General features: G+C 43.2%; 3 protein-coding genes and 2 non-coding genes across 9 annotated transcripts; 1 reads left to right on the top strand and 4 right to left on the bottom strand.

The window, feature by feature from the left end:
• Positions 1-3: 3 nt before the first annotated feature.
• Positions 4-709, top strand: kiss2 (kisspeptin 2). The gene is made up of 2 exons (XM_053863201.1): positions 4-137; positions 243-709. The coding sequence occupies exons 1-2, from the start codon at positions 35-37 to the stop codon at positions 494-496; spliced, it is 357 nt and encodes a 118-aa protein (XP_053719176.1). The 5' UTR covers positions 4-34; the 3' UTR covers positions 497-709.
• Positions 710-718: 9 nt separating this feature from the next.
• On the bottom strand, positions 719-8,890 carry ldhba (lactate dehydrogenase Ba). 2 transcript variants are annotated; one of them, XM_053863200.1, is made up of 8 exons: positions 8,576-8,890; positions 5,133-5,269; positions 4,923-5,040; positions 4,685-4,858; positions 4,227-4,400; positions 3,923-4,040; positions 3,254-3,377; positions 719-2,401 (listed from the first exon to the last, which is right to left on the bottom strand). In XM_053863200.1, exons 2-8 carry the CDS (start codon positions 5,259-5,261, stop codon positions 2,234-2,236), a joined length of 1,005 nt encoding a protein of 334 aa, XP_053719175.1. In that variant the 5' UTR covers positions 5,262-5,269; positions 8,576-8,890; the 3' UTR covers positions 719-2,233. The 2 variants fall into 2 exon arrangements, with proteins under 2 accessions (XP_053719175.1, XP_053719174.1); XM_053863199.1 differs by lacking the exon at positions 8,576-8,890 and adding an exon at positions 8,413-8,564.
• Positions 8,891-12,816: 3,926 nt separating this feature from the next.
• slc25a3a (solute carrier family 25 member 3a) lies at positions 12,817-19,558 on the bottom strand. 4 transcript variants are annotated; one of them, XM_053864022.1, is made up of 8 exons: positions 19,462-19,558; positions 18,897-19,068; positions 17,968-18,092; positions 15,594-15,773; positions 14,807-14,988; positions 14,315-14,487; positions 13,526-13,636; positions 12,817-13,218 (listed from the first exon to the last, which is right to left on the bottom strand). In XM_053864022.1, exons 2-8 carry the CDS (start codon positions 19,036-19,038, stop codon positions 13,058-13,060), a joined length of 1,074 nt encoding a protein of 357 aa, XP_053719997.1. In that variant the 5' UTR covers positions 19,039-19,068; positions 19,462-19,558; the 3' UTR covers positions 12,817-13,057. The 4 variants fall into 4 exon arrangements, with proteins under 4 accessions (XP_053719997.1, XP_053720001.1, XP_053719999.1 ...); XM_053864026.1 differs by lacking the exon at positions 17,968-18,092 and adding an exon at positions 16,567-16,688; XM_053864024.1 differs by having other exon boundaries at positions 19,409-19,515.
• LOC128758272 (small nucleolar RNA SNORA53) lies at positions 13,290-13,493 on the bottom strand. Its single transcript, XR_008414476.1, has one exon. It is a non-coding gene; the product is annotated as a small nucleolar RNA SNORA53 (small nucleolar RNA).
• Positions 14,565-14,768, bottom strand: LOC128758273 (small nucleolar RNA SNORA53). Its single transcript, XR_008414477.1, has one exon. It is a non-coding gene; the product is annotated as a small nucleolar RNA SNORA53 (small nucleolar RNA).
• Positions 19,559-19,880: the final 322 nt, after the last annotated feature.

Here is a 19,880-nt window from a genome sequence, read left to right as displayed (position 1 = left end):
CGGACTCACAAAGGGAGGACTCCTGCAGCTGAAGATGAGACTCTCGGCTCTGGTTCTGGTCTGCGGGCTGGCTGCGTCACTGCTTGGAGGAAGTCTGGTGTCAGGGTTGGACTCGGAGCAGATCAGGCAGGGAGCAGGTAAATAACCAATACAGTTTTATGTTTATTATCAAGTTTATTTTCAATACACATTATATCTTAAATGTTGACTCCTGTTTTTTTTTTTCTCTTTTTTCGCTGTAGGTTCTGTCGTGTTCCAACTGAGGAGGAGTCCAGCGGGAGAGTACCTGGAGGATCCCAGCATGTGCATCACGCTGAGGGAGAACGACGACCAGCGCCACCTGCTGTGCAACGACCGCAGGAGTCAGTTCAACTTTAACCCCTTTGGCCTGAGATTTGGGAAACGCTTCAGCTTCAGGAGAGCGGTGAAGAGAGCGCGGAGGAATCAGAGCTCAGTAGTTTCCTTGTTTCCACGACGACCGGAGATTCTCATCTGAACACAAACTCTGCTACAGTTGAGAGACTTGCCCAGGTTTTGGACTGCCCACACCCTGGAATATTAACAGTGTTGAAAATACTGGAATATTTGTTTATTATAACACAGTGAAACTGTTCATTAAACGTGGGATTTGAAATATTACGTGACGTCAATGTATTTTCTATCCACGGAGGAAGTACAACAGATATTGACTATTCTTTGTCAAAGACAAGTCAAGGTAAAGGTGTTGAATAAAATTTTAATTGTATTATTTCACATATTTTGCCCAAGTGGGAGTTTAAAGCTGTTTTGCTTTGTAACTTTAAAGACAAATCTGAATGAGTCAAATGTGAGTATTTTCATTTTTCGCACATTCAATCAATACGAACACTTGAATGACTTGATGCCAAGATTGACTGGGAGGAGTTGTAAATCTGACCTGAGAAATGCACCTCACAGGTGAGGGAAAAAATTGAGATATTTGTTAATATTTGACTTTCATTTTTGGCATATTGTTTCATTATTTTTATGTTATTACTTTTTCAATCATATATTGTCTCCTCCATGAGTATTACTTCTATTTATTCTTCAATTTGAGAATTTTCCAACTCCATTACTATTTTACTATTGTACTCAAGTATCCCTTGACATTTTTCTATTGTTTACTGTATTGTAATACACAAATTCCTTTTTTCTTTTGTTTGTTTTGTTGTTTTTGTAAAAATATTTTTTACTTGTTAGCGTGTTTTTTTAAAGTTCTACTGAAGTATGTTTTTCATGCTTCCATTTTTTTTGGCAGCAAACAATGTGCTACTTAGTAATTCATCACTTAACACTGAAAAGTCTCACATTTTAGAAGTTAAATTTGAAGCTATTAAATAATAATACATACATGCATACATATATACATCTTCAATTAACCACAGCTGAATCCTGTTCAGGGTTGTGGCGAGTGCTGGCGCCTATCCCAACGGTCATAATAATAGTACTTTATTATTATAATAACATATAACCTACATAATTAGAGACAGTAATGTTATGTCTATCAGTAATGTGTATTTATATTGTAAGGGTTTTTTCCCTGTTTGGACTTTCGTCCATCATGGCCCCAACAGAAAGAGTTTCACTGTTCCATAAAAATAATGAATTTGTTGAATGAATTAGTTAAAATAAAAACAGTCAAAGCGAAAAAAAAAACCATTGTTTAAATAAGGAAACTTTACAAAATATCAAAAAAGTGATATGCAACATAATTACTTTGAATTCAGTTTGAATTACATTTTTTTTCTATTTTGAAAAGGAGGATTTCTCAATAAAAACAAAATACTGTCTTTCACCTTTATTGCGTCACATGATTGCAGCTCGAGGTCACATGGCCACGGTTTCATCTGTTGCACCTAAAATGGCTTTAAATGTGCTTTTGTTCAATTGTGCCACGACGGTCAGTTTCAGGCTCAGTGCTGGAGGAAGGGAACACGATCAGGAGTTGGCACGGATACAAGAAGAATCTTTTGGCTCAGTGGATTCATCTGGCGTAAACACACACTAACACACACTAACAAACACTGACACTCTAACACACAGGAGCAGATGTGCTTCACCTTACTGTGGCAGCAGTAAGTGCTTGGTGGTAAACTCAATAACTTAAAAACTAATCCATTTGTTAAACCACCCCGGCAAGAGAAGGAGGAGCGTGTGCGTATCCAGTGACCGGCCTGGGTCGCGCTGGTGTGGGTCAGAGAGTCGGCTGAGAGGCCTACAGGTCCTTTAGGTCCTTCTGGATCCCCCACAGAGTGTCAGCGCTCTTCCTCAGCTGAGCCACTTCATCGTCGGTCAGCGTCATGTTGACCACGCTGCTCACGCCGCTGTTGTTGAGGACACAGGGCAGCGACAGGAAGACCTCTTCGCCTATCCCGTACATGTTCTGCACAACAAACACACAACCATCACGACAGGCTTCAATTGTTCAGTGAATCATTCAAAAGTTGTGTATTTCACAGACAAACATGCCTTTTAATCTCAACAGTTATTATGTTTATTTCAAAAATAGCAGTTAAATAAAACATTTGGATTTATTGCATGGTTGAAAATATCAGCAAATATTTTTAACCACGACAATTGTAGCATTTGAGACATTTAAAAATACATCCACTGCAGAGTACTACTACAATCCGGGTTCAAAAATATACACTATTGATGATTGTTATATTCTTCATTTTAAAATACAGAGATGTATCTTAAATACACACTCAGTTACATGTTGGAAAAAACCCTCAATGTCACAAAATTAACTGAAAATAATTCCTAAATTTCATTCATTAATCTAATTCGCCTGGAACAGAATATGTATGGAATTTATTTCATGATTGTTTATTATTAAATAATAAATATTAAAATAATAGTATCATAATGATAACGATTAGAGTTCAATTTAATTATAACAAAATACTTTAATCTTTTTTAATTGCTGAATTACTATGTTTCATTATTCAACTTACAAATTCATAAAACCAAAGAAGCTGTGATTTAAAAATAAGCACAAATGAAAGAAATAATTGTTGTTTTTATATGACACTGAGCACTTTTGAAGTGTAACATTTCTGTTTATATCATGATTTCATGATAAACAAATCACCTCCAGTTATAAGGCTGCTGAAAAGCGACAAAGAATCTATATACAAATGATGTTCTGAAGCCCAGCTACTGCAGTGGTCCTCATGCGAGACAAACAAGCAGATGATATTTGTTGTCCTCTGTGTGAGTTCTGGAGTCAGACCTTGACCATGGTGGAGACCGGATGGACCCGGCTCATGTTCTTGACGATGCTCTCAGTCAGGTCGGCCACGCTCAGACCGATGGCCCAGTTGGTGTAGCCCTTCAGCTTGATCACCTCGTACGCACTGAAACACGCAAAAAAAAACTGTGTTTCATTTCTATCTTCATGAAGAACTTGGAGGTTTTTACGAGGTCAGCATTCAGCATAAAGCCTCAACACACTCCTGCAGATAGAAGTGACGCTCCCCGCAGTTCAGTTTCAAATGAACCCTGCTGGCCGGTGTGTACATTTACAGTATAGTGATGACCCGAAGAGGCCACAAGGGGGCTCCCTCAACTGGTTTCAGATTCTCCCTCAGAGGAGCAACACAGTTAGATGGATTGATCTTTTCATTATTGTGTCTCACAGACAACAGCATCTATAGCTTTAATGTCGCTTGACATAGAGGTTAAATAAACTGTTGGAGCTTATTTGCTTCATCAGGGGTGATGTGTCCAGGTCCCTTCAGAATCATACGAATATCCAAGAATAAATCATTTATCACCCCGTTTTTTGTGCAAATATTGACTTCATATTGAGCTACCACACTACCGATGGCGCCTGAACACACTGTCCTCGATCATCTTCTCCAAACGGTGGATTATCTGACAGCATCGAAATGAAACACACCTGTCCACCACAGCCTTGTGTGTCGCCTTCCACTGCTCCTTATCGGCATCGGTGCCGATTTCAGGATTGAGCTTCTGCAGGTTCACTCCAGCTACATTAGCACCACTCCACACGGGAACTAGAACACAAACACAGTGCAAACTTAGAACCTGTTCACTCATTTTCTGTTACTGAGTCCCATCGAATCATTCCATCAGTGGCCATCAGACAGACAGCCACACAGTTCCTCCTCAGGAGATAATGGATAATCCATCAAAACTTAAAAACTGACTCCTAGTCACTGTGGCCTGGGCAGTCAACTCACCGCTGGTGTCGCCGTGCTCTCCCAGAACCCAGCCGTTGAAGGAGCTGGCATGGATGCCGAGACGTTCCGCCATCAGGTAGCGGAAACGTGCCGAGTCCAGGTTGGTGCCGCTGCCAATGACCCGGTGTTTGGGCAGACCGCTCAGCTTCCAGGTCACGTAGGTCAGAACATCAACTGTGTTGACGGGAAACATGAGATTCAGATTCCTTGTGAGCAGTTGGACAAGAGAGTCTCTAAATGCGTCCACAAACTACAAGATGACACCAAACCATCACATCCTACATATTCCCTGCTGCTACCTCTCACATGTGGATTGAAAACAGAGGTAAGACCGGCCGATTTAACTTGCTTCAACAAACACACTGGGCGAGTAGCTGCTAAGCCAGACACTCAAACTGGTACAAGACGCAGCCTGCCCTGCCTTGCAGCATAGAGTACATACTGTCAGGCTGTCTCACCAGGGTTGGAGACAACGATGAGCGTGCAGTTGGGGCTGTACTTGATGATCTGAGGGATGATGGACTTGAAGACATTGACGTTGCGCTGCACCAGGTTGAGGCGACTCTCACCCTCCTGCTGACGGACTCCGGCTGTCACCACAACCACGCGAGAGTTGGCGGTGACGGTGTAGTCTGGGAGAAAAGAGGCTCCAGTCAGTCAACATGATGCAGGTGAGGTCAAATCAGAGGTGCCAACCTTTGTCCGCCACGATCTTGGACGTCTTAAGGAAAAGACTCCCGTGCTGCAGGTCCATCATCTCGCCCTTCAGACGGTCCTCCATCACGTCCACCAGGGCCAGCTCGTCACACAGGTCCTGGATGCAACAACAACACAGGACTCCTAAAGTTAGTAGGCGTTCAGGTGTTTAAAGTATGGTCAGCAAAATAACTTGGAAGGGACTCTCACCCGCAGCAGGATGCTGATGGCACAGGCCATGCCCACCTGACCCACACCCACCACCGTCACCTTGTTCCTGGGAGGCTCGGCGGAGCTGCCGGCCAGAGGACTGATGAGCTTCTGCAGCACTGATGCCATGACGAGAGCTGGACAGAGACAAGAGGTCAGTTCAGAGGTGGTCAGTATCAGTGAGAGTGAGCTTAGCTTCGATTGTCTGCATCACCATCAACAGATTATTATTATTATTAACAGATATTAGTTAGCAGGACTGAAACATTTCCTCACATTTCAGCAGCCGTCTCGCTTTCAGAAGCTTTTGGAACTTCATATCTTCATCTCATATTCTATGCTTTCCTTTATTCTTAGATTGGATGAGACACATTTCAAATCAAATTCAATTCGAAAATTCAAGTCGCCCCCTCCATCAGCTCCTGGTCCAATACAGAAGCACATGGACCAGCAGACTGAGACTACCCATCTCAAAGACTGAGCACCACAGGAGGTCCTTTCTTCCTGTAGCAATAAAACTGTACAATTCATCACTGGAAAAATTACGATGAAGGACTCGTTTTTCTGTTCACTCAGTCCTTGAATCTGCTTTTTCTTGCACATTGTTTCTAAGCTCTTTGGTATTACTTTTTGCACAATATTATTTCTTTTTCATTTTATTGTGATATGTTGTGTACAGAGCATGTTACGAACATAATTTCCCTTGGGATTAATAAATGTTTTCTGATTCTGAAAGGTTGTTGCAGGATTACACAATACGCACCATGCAAAGTCAATAGTGTTATATGAGGGCAAAAAAATGGTCCTTATGCTGGAACAATCCATCCCTAACTAGAATAGGAAGCGTGAACTGAGTATTCAAGAAAGGAGTTCATATGTTTTTACATCTCTGATAAATCTGTTATAATACATTAATAAACAAGTGTTGCCTTTATATTTTTACTTCGGCCCAGGAGGTTATGTTTTTTCAAAGGCGTTGGTTTGTCTGTGTTCAAAATAACTTGAGAGGTTATGGACAGATTTGGAACAAATGATTCAATTTTGTCTTTCTTTTGTCAGATTGCTACTTTCCTTTGTATTAAGAACTGTATTTTCCTGATCAGCCATCACATTTTTTATTTATTTTCTTGAAGTTTTGCAGGTCTAGCGACTTACAGGAACTAAAGTTTGCATGTGCCGCAGGGCAACTGAGGGGATGCAATGGTGAGAGCGGCCGCAGATGAGTGATATGTATTGTATATATACTTGTCATGATTAAAAGCCAGTAGTTTGTCATCAATCAGTGCAATAAATGTAAAAAAAATCCCTCCTTGTTTGGGCTCACTTCTTGATTGGCTATGTTCCATTCCACATCATAGTTCAAGCCAGGAGCGATAAATACAAAAGACTTTGGAGGAGGATCTTCATGGTGTCACCGCTCACCAAAGTCCGAAAAATACAGTTCCTTGCTGTACTCAAGTAGATACATATGATAGAGGCAGCTGTGGACTCTTCAGCCGCGAAACAAAGTATGTGATGTTATTTAATTGGGGTTAAGCCCAATATGGGAATAATTAAGATTAAAAACTATAGATCATAATGATCGCCATCATGGTCACGCTGAGCTGTTTCACATCACTAACCCAGCTCAGCTGCTACTGTGGAGCAATTGATGAAAGATATTTCCAGGCCAAATGGAATATATATGTGTCATATCACAGTCCCAGGACTTATTTATACAGTGGTACCTCGGTTCTCGACCACAATCCGTTCCAGACGGCCGTTCGAGAAGCGATTTGTTCGAAATCTGAATCAATTTTTCCCATTACAAATAATGGAAAAAGAACTAATGCATTCCAAGCCTTAAAATAGTCTTTTGCAGGAGTGAATGTAGAGTGTCTGCTGCAGGTGCGCTGTTCCTCTATGTGTGTGGCCGCTGCATGTGGGAGGGGTTGCCGAGTGAGTGACGTCTCTCCAGAAGTGAAGAGGTGCCCGGTGCGTGTCCAGCTCTGAATGTGCACTTCTGTGCAGTTTGGCTGTGACAAAGTCATAAACCAAGTCACGCTCTGTCCCAGACTCGCCTCATCCCTGTCCCAGCTCCAGCCCACAACAGGACATCAAACCCTGGAGTGGAGGTGTGGAGAGCGAGCACCTCCCCTGTGACACTCACCACGGTCCAGTGTGGAGACAGGAAAGGTTTTACACCTCAATATGAAGAAAAAACAGTCAGTAAATGGAGCTAACGGGACACGTCTGCATACAGAGGCTGCGTTATACACAATAACAAAGCGTGTCGTGGGACAGCTGATCGGTCCGCGCACATTATGTTTTTTCCGGCTTTTTTCGGGGGCATTCGAGTTCTGGATTTTCGTTGTGAAACCCGAAGCAAAAAAAATCTCAAAATTTTAGTTCGAACTCCGATTTGTTCGAAGTCCAGGACGTTCGATAACCGAGGTACAACTATATAGACATATCGATGAGAGTTCATCGCCGCATGTGGTCAAAAGAGTTCTTCAACAATTTCATTTTTCAATCCCCTCAATTTCAAAGAACAGGAACTAGTACGTAACAAATTACAAGTTAGACACAATAACTGAGCAGCTCAAGCATTTCGGGAGACCTGGGAAACACCTTGCTATTCCTCCCGAACTGATGGAGGAGGCCTCCTTGCTTTGGCTGCTGCCCCCACGACGCAGCTTTGGAAAAGCAATACAAATGGACATGTGGTCTATTTTCACTACAGACGTGGATGAGACACTCACACAGCCTTCTGGGCCTCCACACAGCAGAGCTGTAGTTCAACACCAACACAATATACTCATTATATAACGGGATTAGGAGCGGCAGTGGAGCAAACCACTCAGAACCTGGTGTGGATGGAATAATTCCAGTCAGGTGATTCGCCGTGTTTAACACTGATTTGACCGGACAAGAGGGATTACGTAACAGTCCGAGCCTGTCGTGATGCTCAAAGACACAGAGGACACACGCGGCTATACGTGACGAGGCGATGCATTACAACATTACCGTCATGTTATGGTGATGCCTATCACCCAAATATGAGTTCAAGTTCAAATTCTGGCAGCTGCACTTGTCTCATGTCCACCTTAGGCAAGGATTATAATCCACAGGTAGTTCTTCATCAAGTGTTTTTGAATCGATGCTAGTTGTTGATGCTAAATATGCGATACGCCAAATATGAATGAGAAACCATTCAAATGCACAATAAAGCAATGCCTTACAATGAGGCCTGATCACTCAAGATGACGCCTAGGCGTCTCCACTAGAATTCAGAAATCACCTTTTTTTCCAGACTGTACCCGTGAACTTGAGTTCGGTTCAAAGATGATGAGGCTGCGCATCCATTGCTGTCGCCGTGAGCTGCACGCGCCTCTCCGCGCGGAGCGCGAGACACCTCAACGCAGCAGCCCCGTAGAAAACAAGTAAGAAAAGGGAAGACGTACTTGTTTGCGATAGTTCTGAAGCTGCAGCGTCGGCGGTTCCGGTCCGGAGTGAGGAGCAGGTGTATTCGGCGCTTGGTTCAGGATCTGGCGGGGAGATGGAGAGAATAGCGGAGCATGTGGAGCAGAGGAGGAGGAGGAGGAGGAGGAGGAGGAGGAGTGGGGTGATGAAGGTCGCTGGCTGGCACGCGATATTTGGCAACGTTGGGTCGAGACTTTATTTAAAGAACAAAAAAAAGGAATAAATTCAGAAAGTATAATATTTAATATAGAACTGTGGTCTTCCTATTTCAGTGTTAAAATGACAACCTCACAATAGATTCCATAAGACTAGATCAGACCGCCTTTATACTCACCACAGTGGGGAGTTTAGCTTGTCTCGGCATCAAAGTCATGAAAGCCAAACACTAGACATTAGAGACAAACAGAGCTGGGCCAACTCACCAGCCTCGTCCTGGCCCTGACAGGGGCCGTGTACAAACTACTCCATAGAAAATATGAGGGTCAAAAGAATCAGAAGAGTGTGTCTGTTTTTGGTCCAGTCTAGTTTATTGTATGATGAGCCCCTCAAGGATGTGAAGGACTGAAAAAAAGCGGCTCCAAATGAAGAAGACGTGAGCCTCTACACAGGATCCAAACCCACATGCCTAGCAAACTCACACAGCTCCTTTCAGTGAGACTGCACCTCAGCTCTGCCTCAGGTCTCTGATGATCAACCAAGCTCCACAGCTGCTCTGTCATGGAGGAACTGCTCAGATCAACTGAGATGCCTAAGAAGAACTGTTTTGAAATGTTGTCCAAACCCCCAAACTTCATCAGCCTGACAATCTCTTCATATTAGATTAGATTATAATGCATTTATTCTTCCCCCCAATTGGGGACATTTTGCTTGTCACAATGTTTATTACTGTGCCTGAGGTTTCTGGAAGAGAATGTCCTCCTACGTGATTATAGCACTTGAACCATGAATGGCCGTATGTGCACTTGCTGTTCCCTCCATCTTGATTTGCCACACACTTTGCCACTGATGATGAAGATGATGATGATGATGATGACGGGGACCAATGGGACGCTGCAGTCAGACTCTCTCCTCCATGTTGTCCAATGATGGGAGAGAGGCGGTGGGAGCAAATGTGCACTGAGGTGGTGGGTATGTCTGCAGCATGCTGACTGACAGAGGGATTCGATTGGCCGTAAGGGGGTGAGGAGGCGGAGTTTAGGACTGTTTCATAACAACACACTGGAAGCAGCATCACTGTGCTCCGTCCTCTGTATTGCCTCGTGTTTTTAAGATATCGTGGACCATCCCACCTTACTTTGAAGGAGGTGGAATGAAGGTCAATATGAAGGTCATGATGTCAGACAAATGTGTGCATCATTTTTCTGCAAAATGTTCTCTTTATGTACAACGTTTGCTTCTCTCCTGTGCAATACATAGAATAGATTTTTGTCTGGAAGCGATACACTTGAATTGCCATGGAAACTTCAAGCTATTTTAAGCATCACATACTACTAATTGTCTCCAGGTTCAATGTTCAATGTTTTTGGTACAATTTATTATTTGCAAAAATTTATTTTTAATCAGCTCTTTAACCCATATTAAAAGTAACTCACTAACAAAAAAAACCCTAGTACACTACATACACATGTACACGCACACAACTGTAACACGAATGATCACATAAATAAACCAAAATACAACTGTAACACAAAACTGAGTGACAATAACAAACTACACGGAAAAAGGACCTCACACCAACACACCGAAGGAGCTTCACACACAGCTACACACATCACTGTTCCTAAAAATAAAATGGGGAAAGTAAGAAGAAGTTGTGACTGAGTTGTGTGCAACAATTGACAACATAACAACAAATAACAATGAAACTATTAAGAAGCCATGTGTAATTAGCTGAAGCCCCAATGAGTGACTTAGAAGCATCAATTAACCTCTGTACGTTTTGAGATTGTGGGAGGAAACCAGAGTGCCGCACAATAACAGACTAGATCTCTCAAGGTGGATTTCAACCTGTATATGAATATGGGCTGCAGCACTAACCTCTGATCCACCTGTCTGTTTTTGAATCTCAACGACTCAGCAAGAGTCACAGACGGCGCATGGGAAGTGAAAATCTGTGATTGGGCAAAAAACGACTCACTCTCACTCAAATGCATGCGACGACAGGGTCTCTGGTTCTATTCATGGATTATCGACACGATCATGAGGCAGAAGGTTGTGAGGCACTGTTAAAACACAACCAAAGAAACGCTTCTTCTTGTACTTTGAGATTTTGTCCGACTGAAACAGTTGACAAATGTCAGTGCTGCTGCCTTATGGACAAACTTTGGTATCTTTTGTGTGGGATTGAATGAGTTTCCTCCTAGTTCTCCAGACACATTCAAGTTTAGCGTCGACAGTTGGGTTGTCAGAGATGAGACCACTCTTGTTTTATGCTCAGTAGAGGCAAAGAAAAAAAGTGAACCATCCCAAATCAAAAGTTGGAAGCTTGCAAGATTCATTCAGGTTTTTAAAAAGGTGGCGAGTAGGAACTGTTCATCTGCGTTGTGGCAGTACAAACGTGTCCACAACTGCTATTGGAAAGTCCTCCCCTGGGCCTCTGAGCGTCACATGACCAGGATCAGCACTGACCTACACAACTCTACACAAAGCTTCAGGGACAATAGATGAATGCATGAGTGGCCTCACACTGTCAACGTGCTGGCCTCATTCATACGCAGTGCTAATGCTGCACACTCTTTGAGATAACTTTGGGGCGAGGAGACTGAGATTTTCACAAATGATCAGACCCAGATAATAATCGACCAGAGGCAGCACTGGTGTGCGCATGGAAACGGAGATGAGCTTTGAGTCGCCCAGATGCAAGCCAAGGAATATTAAAAAAAAAAAAAAAAAAAAAAAGAACATTAACAAACTTCTATCAGTTAAGTTTTTGATAAAACCTGAATTCTGTATTTTAGAATTAGTGAATTCTTATTGTTCTTTATTGTTTTTTATTATTGTATGTTGATTATTTTTTCAGATAGTACTGTTTTGTGCTACTTTTCCTTGCTTTCACCCGCCACCCCCCCCCCCCCAAAAAAAATGTATAGAAGTCATATTGTCCACAGCAAATTAAGCACAACACAAAAATCTTCATCCACACAATTAGTTATAACAGCATCACAAAACAGAGTTTAAAATGGTACAATTCTGTGAACTTCTAATGAGGGCAAGTACTTGTATATAATGAATAAGATACCTCTCTCTTCCTGTATAGACATTTTCTGTTCCTTCTGTTCCTACAACACAGCTGTGAGTTGATCTTAGAAGTACAAAAATAAGAGAATCCCCTCTGATTCATTTGTTGAGTGTTCTCAGTTTACATATGAATTATAGTTGAAAGTGAGAAGGGATACTTCAGCAGCAGAACGGTGGACATCAGCTCCCCGAAACAGGAAATACGTAAATGTCTCCGGGAAATCAGATGTTTTATTCAGCAGCTGAGCCCAATGACAGCGTAAGTGGACTCCATTCCCACTGACACCCCCCTCTAACAGCACGTCTGGATGGGTGCAGAAAGAGGAAACAAATGGAGAGTGAGGGCTGCAGCAGAATGATTCGATGACCTTGACCCAAATCTCAACCATTTTGTGAAAGACGTCAGCATGACGAGCAAAATGTAGTTAGTCGGCCACTTTCACCGTCCTACTTTCCAACTGTATCATAAAGCTTGAAGAAGTACTGGGGAAAAAAGAGGACGACATAGTTCTAATTCAGCATAAAGTCGAGGTCAACTTGGATTGGAAGACTTCCACACTGGAACTCAACTGGACTCATAGTCGTACATTACCAAAACTCGAGACCTCAGTGCTCAACCTTGACGGGCGAATGCAGTCTCTCGGAATGAGCTGGCAAAGTCAGATCCCAATAGACGTCGCTCTTTTACAACTCAAGAACGCAAATGTTTCAGGCCGTTTGTAAACAGAGAGCACCATCTGCTGGACTTAAAAACTAACATCGACGACCTTACATTCTTGAACCCGGACAGTGCAGGGGGTGAGAATTAAGTTGAAAAAAAAAATCACTCATAGAACTCGTGCATTTAAATTTCACCATCAAAATCATGAGCTGTTGGGTGGTGAAGTCTGTACAGTCCACATGGAGAATTAAAAGTACCGATCTCACATGAGTGCAGGTCAGTTTTGAGTGGAATCAAATGGATCAGAAACGACAGAGACAAGGGTGAGTGTCTTACATGGAATTCTTTAATTCATTCTATCATGACAGGAATTGATAAAACCAGACAGGAGTTTCTACACAGGAATATCGTCTGCCTGAGAGCAACAGCGCCATCTTGCGTTTGTATTTAAATATACACGTTGGGGCACAGTCCCGCTCAGTGAAGCAGCAGGAGCTGGAGACTTAAATATAGAAAACTGCTGTGTGCACTGTGGAGGTGGTTGCAGGAGGAGGTGTGTGGTGGGTTACTCTGTGAGACCCAGCTTCTTCTTCAGGGACTCGGGCATCTCAGGGGGAGGGGGGCGGGGCAGACGGAAGTAGACCTTGACGGAGTCGTAGATGAACCACTGCAGAGCGGTCAGAGTACCGATCATGATGATACGGGCCACTAGACCCTTCCACACACCTGGGGAGAGACAGTCATGTTAGAGTTTTTCAGCGTTGCACCACCAGTCCAGGTGTGTCACAGCAACAATATATGTCTGCTCCCCTGGCTACCAGGACCAGGAACTCCCCGTCTTAATGTACAGGGTTGCTGGTGCAGCAGATGAGCTGGGGAGCAGGTAGACTGATCTCACACGCCAATGACTCAAGCACCTCCAACTGTACAGCCACAAAAGCTGCTGAGGGGGCTCTGCTCAGAGCACAGCGCCCTCCAGAGGTGGATCTAAGGAGCGTGTTGGAGCAAGTGAACAGTGAAGGTTGGTACTGACCTTTAGGTCCCAGTCTCTTAAGCACCTGAACAGCAGTGCTGCCCTTCTCCTTGTTCAGCACAGACACCACAGAGTCAGCAGGGTGGGACACGATGGCACAGAACACACCGGCTGCACACAGAACACACTCACATCAGCAACACGGAATTCACCAAAACCAGTCAACATATTTTCACTAGAACTGCAAATTATTTTTTTTAAGTGTCAGAGATTAAGAAAGAAGTATTAATGCATAACTAGTTTCCATCAGAAGAGACTCACACTTTGTTGCAACCCAGTCAGTCACTTTCAAACATCGTAAACAATGAGAAGTTTACTCTTAAACAACTCTAGCTCTGACATTCAATTGACTGACTGGTTTGTCCAGTAGGAACCTAAAGTTTATTTTTTTTAATCATCCCTTGTAGGCATGCCCTCTTTCAGATCTCTGAAATTATTCTGGAAAGCTGAAAATGTAAATTTTAGGATATGTGCTTTCATTGAAAGACTAATTTTGTGAACCAGAAGTGCCTATTGATAAAAGGGGCGCAATGAATAAACACAGGTGCTGTTACTCCTGAATGCAAATCAAACAGTGCGGTGGCTGCCATGTTCCCGAGCACACTCACTCAAGTCTCATTTAAACTGCTTAACTGCCTGTCGATTATCAACTCTGCTGAGAACAAATGGTCTCAATGTGCATTTCCATGTGAGACTTCAACGTGCTCGGACCCATCAATTCACTTCTTGCCATGTTTGTTTCAAGTTTACCTGAAATAAGGTGAGAATAAAGCAACTTGAGGTACTCACCGATGTAACCAGCCACAAATGTGACCACCAGCTGCTCAGGCTTGGAGCACTCGCTGCGAGGCTTAGGAACCACATACTTGTAGAGCATCTCCACTGTTCTCTCAAAGCAGGCGAACTTCATCATGGTGTAGGGGATCTGCCTCATCCAGAGGGGCACCACACCCTTATAGAAGCTGCAAAGAAAATAGGACAACAATGTTTACAGCCCAAGAGATACCAGAGTATCAGGCACACACACACTTTTACAAATGCTGTCCACTCCCCTGGCTAACAGGACCGGGAACTCCCCGTCCTAGTGGACAGGGTTGCAGGTACTGCAGCTGAGCCGGGGAGAAGGTAGACTGATCTCACACGCCAATGACTCAAGCACCTCCAACTGTACAGCCACAAAAGCTGCTGAGGGGGCTCTGCTCAGAGCACAGCGCCCTCCAGAGGTGGATCTAAGGAGCGTGTCTAAAACATTCCTTGAATGACACCTCAAATGTTACTTACGCCCAAAGACCTTCCTCAGCAAACATCTTAGGGGCACACTCCCTCAGTGTGTTGGCATAGCCTGGCTGGGTCTGGATTCGGACTTTAGCAGCCTCCATAGGAGCCAGAGCGATGTCGGCAAAGAACTCTGCACTAGCGGAGGCGGCCAGGTACAAGGATGTCCTCCACAAATAAGCATTCTCCTGCAGAGCGAAAGCAAGGAAAAAATAAATTACCTGGGCAATATACAGAGTGTTGTTTTCTGTAAACAGAGGGTTAACAAACAACTAAAAACAAATAAATGTCTTGCAATTTGTATTTCCACAGCGCCGAAAAAGTCAGAAAAATAGTTGCTGAATGTTTTCACAATGCAAGTAATGGTACACATTTAAATGCAGGGCACGGTCAGAGTGGGAGAGGGGATGCAGTGCAATCAGTTTGGCATATTCACTGCAACCCCACAATAATTGGTTGACAGCAAACCGCTTCACCGCGTGCCTGCATCCTGTTGTCAAATACGGGTAGCGCACTTTAACACTTGCTTTTTCAGAGCTCAGAGAAAAGCAGGATTCCGTTTAAGCACAACTAGTAAAGCAACACGGCTAAGGCAATGCAAAAGTTGAAGTTGCAGCACTCAGAAAATTGTGTAAGTGGGGGCTTTGATCACGTTAAACTATGCAGCTTTGCCCAACCCTGCCTTCTGCTGACAAGTCCAAACTAGACCATTGGTTGGTCACATGGTGAGTTTCACAATAATTCAAGTTAATTTCCACACACTCTTGACTGACACTAAGCGGTGAGCACCAACCTCTCCCAGCAGATCAGCATAGAAGATCTTGAACACTTCATAGAAGCCGAACTTGCACAGTCCCTGCATGGAGTAGCCGATGAAGGTGGGGGCCCAGCCCTTGGCCAGTCCCCTGAAGCCATCTTCCCTCACTGTCACGGCAAATCCATTTCCGATGCTCTTGTATTTATCTGGGTTCACCTGGAGAAGAGCAATGCAACAATGAAACAAATGGCAAGTTAAATTCCTAAAAACTTAGGGAACTCAAATTTTTTGGGAAACCTATTTTTTGCATCTAATGTAATTCCCACCACTCACACAAACATAAGGCTTAAAACATATTTTCCTGTTCCACTTTTTTTACAGCACCAGGGGGGCAACTAACACCACGGCTGTGCTATTATTCGTCAACAAAATACAGTAGATCTGTGTTGACCAATGTCCATCATAGACATTAGAACAGTAAAATCACAGCTATGCTACATCCATTAATTTTGGCAATGCTTTTTATCAAAATCCTAGCAGTCAATATGACGGGATACTTAAAATCAACCTAGTGCCATTCCTTTGCTGTGGTTATAATGCCCATGTATTACTCATGAGTCATGTTTAATTCCAACTGAATGAAACATTTACTTTTAAGATGCTGTCCTCCAGTGAAGTGAAACGTGTGTGTGTGTGCCTCTGCAATAATTTTGCATATAACAGTTGACATCTTTCTTAGAATAGCTGAATATATGTTAAAAGTCCCTATGTTGATATAGAGTAGGTGTGAAATGTAATGCCATTTAATGCTACAGATCCATAATCAAGTAATTTTGGTAAGACGCCAACATTTGTACTACATTTAAAATTTTGACAAAAATGGGGGCACATTTTTTTTTACATTGCCTTTTTTGACCACTTGAATTAAGCGGTCACTTGACTGGAAGCTTGAGGTTGGCAGGCCACCTCGTGACTCGATACTACCATAGTGTCTAATTTCCATACAAACCTGCAGACGACACTTGACCAGGTCGAGGGGCACAACTGCTGTGTGTGTGAGGCCACAGCTCAGGATACCCCCAAATCCACACAGGGCATAATACTTTGAGGAGCCAAACTCGCAGCTGACCTCTGTGGTAGAGGGGAGGGGGACACACATGCAACATGCAGGGTCACATGCAACACAAGATAAAAATAATCAACACCAGAGCAGAGCCACATCATGGAGACCTTGGTCCCCTCTGGAACAGGGGGGCGGGGCAAGTACATATTCAAAGGGGCCACATTATATACTCTGTTGTAAGGGGCTGTCAAATACAGAAGGGAAATAGACTTAAACCGAACTTACATTGGATGAGATTAAATAGGGGAAAAGTATATTGAGACCATGCCATCTATCAAATATGTGATTTGCTTGAATAGCATTTCATTTTATGTACATTATATAAATCGTTAACAGATTATCTGATGAGTGGTGGACATCTTGGCCACACATTATAAAAGGCCCTTTCAATACGAATATCAGCTATGGGGCAAGAAAAACAGAAAATAAATACCTAAAAATTCAATTTATTCAGATTTAAAAAGGTAATGAATGATGAAAAATATCCAATGTCATTTAGTAGTTTTACTCTGACCTCATTATGGCTGCAGAAGTACAGGCAAAGGGCCGCACGTGGCCCATGTCTGCCCTAGAAGAAGGGGTCACTTCAAGGACTCCACCATGACATGGCTCAGCCACAAACATGCCACCATCATTAGACAAAAACATGGGTTGATGACATGATTGCATGATTCAGTGATCTTGTTGAAATATTGGACCACAGAAATGTTCAGCATAGTAGTCATTTCAACTGACAGCATAAAAAATAATTGAAAGCAACTCCATATCTGAATGCAGACACAACTGTGGTCCAATAGATTTGTAATCACAAGATACATCAGAATTGAAAAAAAAAAACACAAATTGTACAACATTTATACAGAAAAATGACCAGAACCAGACAATTTTCTTACCCTTGGATCAATGAAAAGTTCAGTGTCATCTATTATGTTGATCATTGATCAGCATGTGAACAAAGTCCATCGGCACTAAATAGTACACGGTTCTTTGTGTCTCAGTTTTAGTTGGCAGATTCTGTGGCATCGGTACATGTCCTGTACCACTTCCGAGGGGCTATTGGAGTGTGATACGATGGAAGGTTGAAATGAGTAAAATCAGAATCCACATTGGCCCACCGGAGTAAAATCATGCGGTTATGAGCACTCAAAACATTTAATCACAAGGATTGATGCGAACTGGTCGACACCATCTCCATGCAAATTAACGCATTTCAAGGCAAAAACAAAGGTGACGAGTAGGGAGCGTGCACCGTTGGAAGAAAAAAAAAAACACCAGTCATCAACAGACCTGCATTCTGCATTTGACCAGATCAAGGGGAACAACGGCTGTGTGTGTGGTGCCACAGCTCAGAATGCCACCAAATCCACACAGGACCAGGTACTTCTGAGAGCCGAACTCGCAACTGTCGCCCTCTGAGGAAAGAAACCAGGGCCCACTTATAAGTTGAAATGTCTGAGTTGAGGACTTGAAGAGCTATGCATCGGCATGCAAATTACGAGGTGGTACAACTTGTCTTCCAGCATCTGTTTAGCCTGACAACAAAAGGGCTCCACCTCAGTGATCCAAGATCACTATAAAGAAACTAATGCAATTAAACTAGAAAGATTCATCTGAAGGACGAATGGTGTTTTGATATTTTAACAAATGTAGAGTAGAGGTGAGCCTTAATATTTTAGCTCAATGGGCCAGTGCTTACACCATATCTTCAGTTTTGCAGTTAAGGTCAAAATGTGTGATCCCACAAACAGCACTGAACGCAAACTGTTAATAATCTCAAACTCTGCACATTAAAGCTGTAATGAACAACTTTTCGCACAGGTTTGCCGACTCGATCATGTCCAGTTCTGACTTCAAGCGCCCCAAGTTAAGGGTCACACATGGAAACTGTAGCAAAGTCAAAATGACGCTTTATCTTGGTTGGCCACGTTGTTCCTCTGGAAAAGTGCTGCTAAAAACGACTTTGCAGTGGTGCCGACAGTAGTTGACACTTTGTCCTTCCTTGTCCTCCACAGGCAGCCACGGCGACGAAAAGGCCCGAGAGCAAGCAGTCCATTGCTTTCTCAATCAAAACGTATGAAATCACATGAACTCGAGTTCAACAGCAATAGTGACCTAAATATGGCTGAAATGGAAAATCTCACTGAATGAATTGCAGTATAAATCGCCGCAACAAGGCTAGGCTAAGCTAATTCTGCCAGTAAGAACACCATACTTACCATCAGCGGTCGCAGCAGCTGCTAGTCGGCGTGTCTTCTGTCCACTGACGCTCTGCTGGGGTTCTTCCACTTTCTGGAGACTGAACAGGGGGGCACTGAATGGATTGGCCCGGGCAATGTGTGTCAAGGTGGCCGGATACATGTTGACGTCCTGCCTGGTCGTGGAGCTGCGCTGCAATGAGCAACAAGTATGCTACTCGTTAGCTACCCGGCGTCCAGAGTCGACCCCCACTCACCGCCCAACTCCTACACAGTGTGACACCTAACGTCACTGACGCACATTCACCGCAGTCTTACTAGTGTCAGATTTATCTAGTCAGTTTTAGATTACTTTAGATAAAAACACGGCACAGACGAAACACGGGATGCTACGCTGCCAAGCTAAAATGCGGTTATGCTAACTTGACCGCTACAAGGTGGAACGCCGCTTTGCATCAGCTACGACAAAAAGTAAAAGTTCACAAAAAGATTGACACATCTGGGAAGTCTACTGGTATGTAGTATACACGTACATTGTAATTCCAAGGTCTTTAGCGTGTTATTTCAGGAGAAAGCTGACACTCACTCTGACTCTTAAGATGGCGCCTCTGCTTCGCTGAAACCGGCGGCTCAGAGAGGCTGAATGACCTCGCGGTAAAACGAGGTGTCCTTTCCTGACGTCACGCGTTAGGGTGGGTGTGACTTCCAGCGATTCTATCCAATAGCATAAAGCTCCAACATGGTCAATCAAGAATGCAATATCCAATCGTCGCCATCTAACAAGGCGGTGCTTAGTAGCGCTTGCATCTTCACTGACAAAGTGTTTTCTATGACTATTTCTTCTTTGTTTTTTAAACAAATGAAAACAAAAGCCAAAAACTAAATTATTTCAAATGTTGTAAGCTCTTAAATTTAATTAAATACTACAACAACAAAAAAATCTGTTACATGTTATCAGTTATTAATAAGTGACAATCGATCAGATTTTACATTCATACATTATAT

The sequence above is a fragment of the Synchiropus splendidus genome, chromosome 4 (genome assembly GCF_027744825.2).
Source record: "Synchiropus splendidus isolate RoL2022-P1 chromosome 4, RoL_Sspl_1.0, whole genome shotgun sequence".
In the NCBI taxonomy this organism is placed as follows: Eukaryota; Metazoa; Chordata; class Actinopteri; order Syngnathiformes; family Callionymidae; genus Synchiropus; species Synchiropus splendidus.
Note: the sequence above shows the minus strand (reverse complement) of the source record. Positions and strands in the feature narration are given on the sequence as shown.